General features: G+C 44.2%; 1 protein-coding gene across 2 annotated transcripts; it reads right to left on the reverse strand.

The window, feature by feature from the left end:
- Nucleotides 1–6,107: 6,107 nt before the first annotated feature.
- POP7 (POP7 ribonuclease P/MRP subunit) lies at nt 6,108–10,404 on the reverse strand. Of its 2 annotated transcripts, none has more exons than XM_085637352.1 (2): nt 10,171–10,404; nt 6,108–7,004 (listed from the first exon to the last, which is right to left on the reverse strand). In XM_085637352.1, exon 2 carries the CDS (start codon nt 6,998–7,000, stop codon nt 6,551–6,553), a length of 450 nt encoding a protein of 149 aa, XP_085493478.1. In that variant the 5' UTR covers nt 7,001–7,004; nt 10,171–10,404; the 3' UTR covers nt 6,108–6,550. The 2 variants fall into 2 exon arrangements, with proteins under 2 accessions (XP_085493478.1, XP_085493477.1); XM_085637351.1 differs by having other exon boundaries at nt 6,118–7,004; nt 9,975–10,381.
- Between the last annotated feature and the right edge of the window lie 424 nt (nt 10,405–10,828).

The raw sequence follows: 10,828 nt of genomic DNA on the forward strand, positions 1-10,828 counted from the left end.
AGCCTTGGCAAGCGGAACCTACGAAGAACGAAGGACTTGCTTCTGGTGCAGACCAGGAAGGTCTGGGGTGCTTCTTCTTTGCAGAGAAGCGGGAGCCAGTCTGGAGGAGCCAAACCAGCGCAGAAGATTTCAGGGTGCGTCGTCACAAAGGCCACTAGCCAGCGGGCAAGCAACCGGACAGACGCGGCAAGCAGGAAAATGCAGAAGGGCCCCACGCAGGACTCGTGGAGTGTGGGGGGCTGATCTTCGGTGCAGATGGTGCTTGGGGTTGGGGCTTCTCAATCCCCGGTGCACAACTTCGAGGGTACCTCAGAAGCTGCGCTTTAAGTTACTAGCCACTTTTTCCAGGTAGCCGGTCCCACGTCGCTCGTCGCCTCCACGGATCTCAGCTCTGCTGCAGATGTGGATCAGGGTCGGAGAAGTCTGGAAGTCAAGGCTCTGGTCAGGCTCTGCAGTCGGTTCCTCGTAGAACGTGGGCAAAGCAAAGGGTAGTCTCTTGATGGTGCCTGTTTGCACAGGGTAGCCACTCCTTGGCTACAAGGGAGATTCTTCAGTCTTCTTCTTTCGTCGAATGTCGAAGGTCCAGAGTTTCTGTTCAGTTTTGCAGGTTCAGGATAATCTAAAGTCTTGAGGCCCAACTCCCACTCTTATACTAATCTGGGGGGCTGGGATACCTGCTAGGTCACGCCTTATGGGTGGGACCTGGGAGGGGGTGGTTACACCCACTTCCCTTTGTCCAGTTTCGCGCAAAAGCTGGGGCTGGAGTGCCCCAGCGCCGGTTTGAACTGGACTATGCAAGGAACACCTTGTGTGCCCCAGGCATGTCTCATTCCTTTCAGCCCACCCTGCCCCAATACACTAAAGGCTGTCTGGGGAGGTGCTAGCACCTCCCCAAGCAGGAAACCTATTGTCCAGGCCTCCCTGGCTGGGATCACTCCCAGCTGCAGGAGGTCAGACTTGTGTCGTGGCAGCAGCATCCATTTTGTGATGCTGAGGCTTTGGTCAGAGGCTAACAGTTGAAGTATGATTTTAACATGTCTTTCCCTCTAGAAGGGGGGAATAATATTCTCATGTCCAGAAATGGCATGGGGGTATTATTCCACAGTGTTAGACACCTTACACGACATGTTTCGATAAAGCCAAACCATAGTTACCATAACCGTCTAAGATTATAAGGCACTTTAAGAGTATATGGTAGGCTATATCATAGAACAGCTATAAGGACAAGGTTCCGAAAGCTGCAGACAGGCTCAGCTCATGCTAGAGCACCATCTCACATGTTACCAAGCACTCTGCCTCCAGGATTGTCAAGGCCTGCCATAGGAGTGACTGATAGGTACACATGTGTCTATATGTAAGTTAGGTATAGGAATACTACACCTAAGCAAGGGGTGATTACACGACCTTGCCCCAGCTGAGTGATCAGCCAGTTGTGTCACAATGGAAGGCCAGGCCAGGGGTGGCATAATACATGCTGCAGCCCCTGGTAGGCCTAGGGTACACCTATGCCCTGGGTACCTAGGGTACACTGTACAGGGGCCAATAAGGTGATCCTATCCAAATGGGTTATGCACCTAAAGTACATAGTATTAATTAAGAGAGAGAACAGCAGGGCTGTGGGTCTGATTAGCAGGCCCACAGCCACATCTAAGTCGAAAACCAGTAAAGCAAAAGCAAAAAGTGGGGGTGAACATAGAAAGCAGACCCTACTCTCCTACAACCATTAGCACAGGTAAGCTATCCAATGGAATATACGGAAGCAGCTCTGCCTGGGAAATGAAAATGCTTAATGCCAGTCTTCGGTTTTCCAACAGGTCCCTGGTCTGGATGTGGAGTGCATGTAGAAATCATTCAAGGGTGAATCTGCCATGGGTTCTCAGAGGTGCAATCCAACGGTTTGCTCGAAGGACAGGAAAGCCAGAATAACCATAATTTTGTTTTCAATTAAATATATACACGCAGAGGGCACTATTAGTATGTCACTTGGGTCATGCATTTCACGCATACCCACAACTGCACAACATACGTTCATAGAGAACTATGTGGTCCTGATAACGAGACTGGATATATCTACCAAAGGGTGAAAAGGCACCTCTCCCAGGGGTACAAGCAAATAGTCCTCAGCCCTTGCTATTCAATTGCCACAAAATACCCATCTCTGCATAGCATGGGAGGGGACCATATGCCCCCTCCACTGGGATTATGGAAACATATTTGCTATCTGCCCAATGCTCTGCTTGGGAGCAACAAATAGGTTGTGCAAATTTTCTGCAGCGTTTCAGATTTGGAGATCTCTTGGTAAAGAATATAAATAACATGCCAGACTAGGAATTGCACAGTGAGACATGATGCCACAGTTAATTATTCATACGGGGTTTCCTTCTCAGCAGCCCTTGCAGTAACAATTTTGGCATTTAAGTATTTATGAAACGTTTCAACTGCTGCAAATTTCAGGGAGGGTAACCCTTACGTTTATATTGGGTAACACCTTCCAGATGCTGTCAGTCTGTTACAGGATATCCCAGTATTTTCTGGGGAATGTAGGTATCCTGATATTGGTATCAGACAAGCCATTTTCAAGGGGGAATATTTAGTTTAATCCGTTATTAAATCATTATAAGATCTGTCACTACTAAAGAACTTTTGTACCAATATGCAGTGTTCAATCACCAATACGGATTGTAATAATCGGATTAAAATGCCTAGGCATATGCTTTAATGATAATTTAATTTATATTGTCCAACATGTACATTAATAAACTTATCATACTATTCTTGTGGATCTACATGCATGGCTTATGCATGTTAGTTTGTTCCATGTAGTAGTTACAAAGGTACCCAGAATTCACCAGGTTAAATGAATGCATTGAGAGATCATCATACAGACCTCATGACTATTAGCACAGTTGTTTTCCTCCAAGTCAATGTAACATGCATTCAAAGAGACAATAAGCAGCGCTTTCTCAGTTACATTACTGTAATAATGTGCGTTTATTAGTAGACTTGCTCTAAATAACAGGCTAATGGGCCACATTTATTTTTACTTGCAAGATATATATGTAAATACTTCTACTCCTGGCCAGTTATTTGGCAGAACACACTGGGGGATGAAGAAACCCATCAGTGATTAACAATTTCCACTGGGCAACCCCACTGCCAGATTTTTGCTACATGGCCAATTCTAATGTCGACCCTTCAGTCCATTTGCACAAGAACCAGGACACAACATACAGTGTCAGTCACATCCACAGTGACCTTTTGAATATATTGCATGAGGCAGCTTCTTATGGTACCATGAAACAGTCGGGCGCATTTATGTTGATGCGTCACATGTACTGGAGGTAAAATCCTCGAGTACCCTTCACAATCAGCAAACATGAGGTTTTATTTTGACTGTGTGTGGACTGCATTTTACCACAGGATTCCTGGTTTCTAATACTGTAGTTGCCTCAGGAAGGCATCTTGCTATATCCTCCCAGAAAAATGATCTTTCTAACTTGTTTGATGGACTACTGAGGCTGGCACGTAAGGGAGGGGTCTAACTGCACTTCACCCTGAAAGTGCTCAGGCCAAAGTGCTTCTTGTGTTGCAAACATAGGAATGAGGTAGGACTATCATCGGTGTCAGAAGACAGCAATAGTGCAGAGGTCAGTTTGTCCCAGGATGATTTTGAAGGCATCCTCAATTGCCTGTGCTCTGCTCAACGGGCTCCTCTACCAAAAGCTGAAGCAGAGGTGGGCTTTCATGTCTTTTTTGGCAGGTAGACTTGCTAAACTTGGTGAAAGGATTGTGTAACAGGATAAACTGTGGTCTAAATCATTTAAGACAATTTCCAAATCCCAGGTTGGGTTTTATTTGATCATATATACTACAGTGTTCAGAATCCTCAGGGTTCACAAATTGACATTGAATATACGGTCGTGGCACTTGTCCCACGGTATTAGATCACTCCTAGAAAGGTGTAGAGTCGATGCATCATAAGGAGCTTAATTTCTTCAGCATCTCCTATAATCCAATTCCATATCTGGCTGCCTCTCAGTGGTTGCCGGCCAGAAGAGGAAAGAAGCACTTGGAAACCACACTGCCCCTGTTTGTGTGGCGGGGTGGGCAAAAGAACGATGGATTTACCCCAGATCTTTTGACTGGGGGAGAATGTTTGCATTGTCAGCATTCCATCCATCATTTGTTTGCTGTAACACTTTTCGCTTTAAGTGGAATGGGTATGCCCAGACGTGGGTCCCTTGTTTACTGTGCTACTGGATTCAAGCTAGCCTGGCTGAACGGTGACATACCCTGAAACCGGTCCCAGGATGCTTGTTTCCGATCCAGGGAGGACCTGGCCTGGCAGCTCGGTCTGGACTGTTCCCATGGGGCACAGGGTCAAGACTGATTTGCATATGGCTGAGTTCAAACTGGGGTGGCGTAGTGGGCAAAAGAAGGATGGATTTAACCCAGATCTTTTGACTGGGGGAGAATGTTTGCATTGTCAGCATTCCGTCCATCATTTGTTTGCTGAAACCCTGTTCGTGTGATAGCATACTTGTGCATCTTTGCAGTTCTTCACAGTACAACAAATTCCTCAAACATACCGCCCTTTACACATGGCCCATTTATAATGAAAGTAAAAAGGCCCCAGTCTGGTGGAGGTCGCGAAAAGAAACGTACATGGGCAGCAGTGGACAGTTTCACCTCCACCCCCTCACCCCCAAACAAAGATACAGGTAAAGAGGTCTGAGCCTACCCCTGCGACCAAAATATGCTGAAACCACAATCAGTCTTGCATAGCCTGGCACCTTCAGTCTAGCATATGCTAGCTAGAGGGGACAGTAGCTATACTCAGAAAAACACTTTAAATGAACCTCACCCAGCCCTCGGTGATCTCTGCAGGATTGTCAAGTTCATTTTAGGGAAAACGCATGGAAATCATGGACTCATCGATGAATCCATGATAACGTCCTTCTACTCTCTGGTCTGATCTATGATGCATCTGATCTCATGACCGTCCGAAACTTCAAAAAATTGAAAATACCACCATTCTCGGAGGGTAGACTGCAGAAGCTTGTCAATCCCTACAGTGATAAAGACCCCCTGTGAATATTTTTTAAGACGGTTTTGTACATTGCTCTTCATATGGTTCTGGCCCATAATGTATCCAGTTCTAATCCTTTCTCTACCTTTCTGCTGGATTACTTCCTTCTGGCTCAAAACCTTTCATGCAGGCAACCATTTCAATTTGGCTTGTTAAGGTTGTCAGGCACTTTTCATTTTCGACCTGGAACACTGCCCCCTTTATTTGCGATACATTTCCTCCAGAAAACCCTCAAAATTTGTTCTGCTAGGCCCTCCAGTCTCTCCCTTCATTTTTCCATTTGTCTCTTTTAACGCCAATGCAACGGAGCCCCTGAGAGTAAGTACGTTCTACAAGTATCAAATTACTCATTTAAATAAACTAGTGTCCCACACATTATTAATGCAAGTACCCACTTATGTGACCTGTTCAGACCTTTATCTAGAGAGAGACAGTAGGTAATCAATGGTGTATAGGGGATAAGGCCTCTGTCCCATGATTATGAATGTACTGCAACTGCTGCCCGTCACCACACAGCCACCTTAAAGGCGCACTAGTACCCTAACTAATTAGAAAAGGAGTACACTTCCGGTGATCCATCCTCTTCAGAGCTCACCTCAGCAAACAAAAGGACAAACCTAATGATTTTGCCTTTGAAACATGCCACCAGGCCCTAAAAAATAAAGAGTTGCTACTTCCGGTTACTCTCCTCTTCCCAGAATTATGCTTATCAGTCTATGAGCTCACGACTCATGCAGTCGTCAATCTGAGGAGCCGTTGAACGGCTCTGCATGATGCCTGGCTTAGGGGATTCCAGGGAGTTCCGTTACTGCCCGCTGTCCAGCTGTACGATTGCTGGCTACCCTGCTGTGAGGTTGGTGGCTCGTGTACTCTTACAGCTTTGTCAAATTAAAGAGTTTATACCAGAGGTAGGAAGTGTGGAGTGTACTTGGTTATATTCACAACACAAACTGATACTAGGTTTGCTGCAACACTTAACTGCGCCCTCAACACCCCGTGAATAAGTTGCCTCACCAATGGACTTTTTTCTCACATTTTATTAGCATCTTAATGTACTTCATAAACCTGAAACCCCCAAACTTCAAACTGTGTCGAGACCTACGGACATCAGTACCAACCTAGTTGGTTGGCAGAGGCATGGAGGCGCAGTCCACTGAGTATCTTAAGTTAAGAGACATTTGTTTGCATTGCATGGTTATACAGTGATCAACTTCTGCCCAGTTCTAATTCCATCTTGTCTTCCAATCTCTTTTCCCAGCAAACTTCCCACTGCAACCATTTGCTGCACCTTCACAAACATCTTTATGTAGGGAAACCACAAGGGAATGATAAAAGACCTGCACAGCAAAGAGAAACCGCTGCATCCCATGCAGTCCATTTATCATCCAGTCCTTCATCCGTAATACTGTCTTTACATGAATCCTTTCAGACATGGACAGGTTGACATCAAACACAAAACAATCACAGTCTGTCCTGCACACCTCTGGTATTGGGAAGCTCCCGAAAGACTTTAATATGGATAGCAGAGTTGTTTCGTGTTCTGGCCATGGGCTCACCCTCATCCGCCTCAGGTTCCAGATCGTCCACAAGCTCCACAGTAGAGGTACTGGCAGCTACCTGGAGAGCACCAAAACTGTTAGCCTCTAGCTGCAGGGCTATGTTTATGGCACGATTAATGGCAAGTCCCAAACCGTGGATGCAGATGTCATTGAAGTTTCCGCTGTTCAGAAGCTTCTGGCAGCGACTGAGCTGGGCTTTGAAGTCAGTCTTCATGCTGACATAGACGTCATTCTTGCGGCGTGGGAGCTTGTGGGGCAGACGCTTGCGCAGAGTGTACTCCACCTGGTCCATCTCCATTTCGGAGGCGCTGGTAGTCTTGGGCTCTGGGAAAGATGCATAGTTTTCAGCCATGTTTCTAAATGGTATAAAAGAGAATAGCAATCAATAGGCTGCATTACCTGACCTCACCGACAGGTTTCATCTGCTTCATTGGCACTGAAGAAAGTGAATATGAAAGGTAGCCATATCTGTTGGCCAAATGTTTCTACTGATTAAGGGACTAGTTATTCAATGTCTGACAGTGATACTGGCAAGAAGGTTCAGCTAGTTACCGTACTTGCTGCAGACACTGAAAAAACATCTTCCAAACACTGTAGAGGGCTGTAGATGCTTTCTGCACAGCCCTACATATAATTATCTGGTCACTACTATGAAAGTGCAAGATTGCTCACTTGATTCATGCATTTTTTCCAGAGGTCACAATGTCAGATCTTGGTAAATAGTTCAATAAGTTCAACATCTGCTGCAAGCATGTTTGACTCCTTGTAGGGATAACAAACTTTAATTGTTCTTAAAATGAATGACATGGAGTTAGAACATTATATATTAAAAAAATTCCAAAAGGCAACGCCTCCCCAGGACAAATTCAAATAAACTGAGAAATGGGTGTGGATTTATTAGTAGTTCTTTGGGATAATATTAGGTGAGATGAATCATTTCAGCGACTTGAATACATTTTCACTAAGTAAGACAATCTTTCAGTACAGTTTTTCTGTTCAGCAAAACTTCCTAGTTACAGAAGTCTAAATCAAGACACTGTTACACAAAACAAAAGCATCTCTCTCCCTCTCTCACATGCTGAAGGTTTTAGAAGCTAACTACTGGAATTCCACCTTGAATTTGACTACTACTTCCAGTATGTATATCAGTTAAACTCAACACTTCTTTCGTTCCATTATAGGATCATAATCGAGGATTATTCGTCAGGTCCTATTATTGGCTAACTGGAGTGGTCCTGGCCCTCTGGACTGATGAACTACTTGCCTCATTAAATTGGTCTCTAAAAGAAGAAGTTATGCTAACATATCACAGCCAATGGTCAGGAGTGAAATGGGAAATGTTTAATAAATGCATTTAGGCTTTGGTGTGGTTCTTGACAACTCCCGATTAGACGGGACATAGGTATGTATGTGCATGTTTGTTGTGTAACTGCAAGCGAGGGAGGCAGTTACACAAAATCCCGCTAGTCTGCAAATCTTCAGCCAATCTGGCCAATAAATTGGAGATATTAGTTAAAGGTCTCATCTTTATTGTCAGGAGCCCATGTATTGGGTTTCATTGGCAGGAGCCACTGTTTTGCTGCACTCTTAGCTAGCAGCAGACCCAAAGACTCTACTTTGCCTCTCATTTTAGAAAAATTGGTTAAAGGAATAATCCCAATAGATTTTTTTAGGCTCTTAAAATACCATTTACCATGTGTCAACTCAACTTCCCAGAGTTTTCTTAACTTCTTCCCATACCTACATCAAGTGAATGTTGTAAACTCTTCATATCCCACGTTTCTGGTAATTCATCTGTATGTCTGGGTACACTTTATTAAGGAAATCTGGATTCAGATTTTTTTCAGGGGGTGAAATTCCTAACACCCTATGCCCAAGACTTACTGTTTGGGGTCAAAGAACACATTTATTTTGTCCACTGTACAATTAGGCCCAGTTTACTCATTCAAGAAGAAAAATAACTGGCACATTTCAAAAAGCGGCCAGCAGCAAATTGGTCTTGCTTTCATACTTCTGCATGTTTATTTGCATACAATCAAGGGAGCATTATGGGACAATTGTTACATATTGCAAACGTGTACACATTTTCAGACTGAAACCACGGTCTGCGATACAAGCTGGATTCACTGCATTTCCTTAGAGCACTTAGCCTAATAGAGAAAAGGATGTGCATTACTGAACATTCTATACAAGCTCACCAACATAAATAAGCATACAAATCTTGCCTCGGTTGCTGACAATGGCCTTTTACAGATTCATATTGTAAGCTGGCAACTAAATGATTTGTCTCACAGGGATGTTGCCGGCACAGAAGAAATAAAGCAATACTGTGTATTTTGTCACAAAATGAACGGATAAACCGAGATATAAAAAAGTTTTGCTTTCTCAATCTCTGTATGTAAGGTACGCTGACCTAGGGATGTAATTAAATAATCTTTTTACAGAGCATAGATAAAAAAAAAGCGTAGCTGAATCTTAAACATCGGGTATTATTTGCTACAGAACTCATATACGTTTACTACCGATAAACCTAAGTACTGAATTGGTATGTTGGGGAACAAATTCAATCTGTGACACCAAATAATAACTATTTGAGAGTCTGGTTAACTATTTCAGATTCTGTACAGTTGTTCAAGAATCATAGCTTATGCTGCAATTAAAAGTGGCTAGATTGAGGGAATCTGTATGCTTGAAAAAGCAGTTATAGGCTATTTTATGATCTATTTAAAAATAGTTTGGTTTTTAAGTCTTTTTTAATGGGATTTGTAAGTAATAATGTAATTCTTTTTTTTTTACCATTCTTAACCGATTTACAGTTACTCGTGTTCACACCTTTTGAACACCAGAACATGAAGTTAAAATCTACAAGGTTTCAAATGTTATCTTTGCAGGTTACATGCAGATGGTTGCATGGGACACACAACTGGTTGTGCTTTTTTACCGGCACTGGAATTTGCGACCTAATGAATGCATTGGGGGTTCTGCACAAACGGACCGACTACTGCATGCTACTAAGACACAAAGAAGAGATCTGCAGGTTACATGCAATACTTGGCAGTAGTTACGCTAACCGCTTAAGCGATTTCATGAATAAAACATACATTAGATCAAAGGATCTCTATACCAATTTATTAACCCGGAGAACCATCCAATCCAGTTACAACTCAGGATCACAAATCAATGCCTTAGGTGCGCAGTATTTTTTTGCTGTTGTAATAATGCGTATGCATTAGCAGACCATAGGCTGTCACGGTTATCCACTGCACTCGGAGCAGACTAGCGAGATTTAGCCCCAAGTATGTGTGTAGACCTCAGGTCTCACGCACCTCGGGTGACAAAAACTAAACAGATGTGTCGGCTGCTGACTCCCGCGGCTGAAGCCAAGAGGCAGCGCTGCCTTGTTTGATGGAGACGCGGCCCCTCGTGGGGAGATTCTGGTGGGAACCGAGCTCAGAGGACAACCTTTCATATAAGTGATCCGGGTAGTAACGCGCGCGCACGCTGCGTCGGCACACTACGTACGGGGCCTGGAACCGGGAGACACCGGCCTCACTCGTGACCGGCTCCGACCCGATAAGGCGCTGCACTCCTTGGAGCTCCCGCTGCCAGCGCCTGCGGGCCCTCCCACGGGGGCGGGTGACTTGGGTACCTCCGGCGCAGACCGCCTGCCGCCCGGCTCCAACTCAGCCAGAGCCTGCTGTGAGCGAGGCGCTGGAATACTTCAAACTAAGGGAGCCACTTCCGGTGACGAAACCCATCCGGCCCGTACCCAGTGTTTCCAGATTTTTTTTTCTCAACTTTCAAGCCCAAAAGCAACGGAAAAGTAGCCCAAAATAGCCCAATGCTGCCGCTTCATTAACTTATGTGTAGCCTGAGTACAACATTAAAAAATATACTTCTATTTCAAGGATTATATGTTTAGTACCCACATTAATCAGATTACCTATATTTTGTACAATAAAATCAAAGTTGGTCTGTCAATAAAGAAAAATGTTTTGGTAACAAAATATTTGCCTAAGATCACACAACTTAAGCAGGAAGCCCTGATTTATCAAGGCATTCTGGTTTCACTTTGTACCTGTGCATTTTTTGCTGGATTTGTTTAGTGTGAACTGGCACAGAAGGTATTGAAACACTTTACATGAGCCCCAGTTTGATTACAAAAGGTCACATTAATGTT

The sequence above is a fragment of the Triturus cristatus genome, chromosome 12 (genome assembly GCF_964204655.1).
Source record: "Triturus cristatus chromosome 12, aTriCri1.1, whole genome shotgun sequence".
Lineage (NCBI taxonomy): Eukaryota > Metazoa > Chordata > Amphibia > Caudata > Salamandridae > Triturus > Triturus cristatus.

Excerpts from the sequence above, each read along its gene's own strand:
- POP7 (XM_085637351.1), bottom strand. The coding sequence starts at position 10,117 with ATGAAAGGTTGTCCTCTGAGCTCGGTTCCCACCAGAATCTCCCCACGA. Across the intron at positions 7,005-9,974 it reads TTTAGTTTTTGTCACCCGAG|AAACATGGCTGAAAACTATG; the intron begins GTGCGTGAGACC and ends TATACCATTTAG.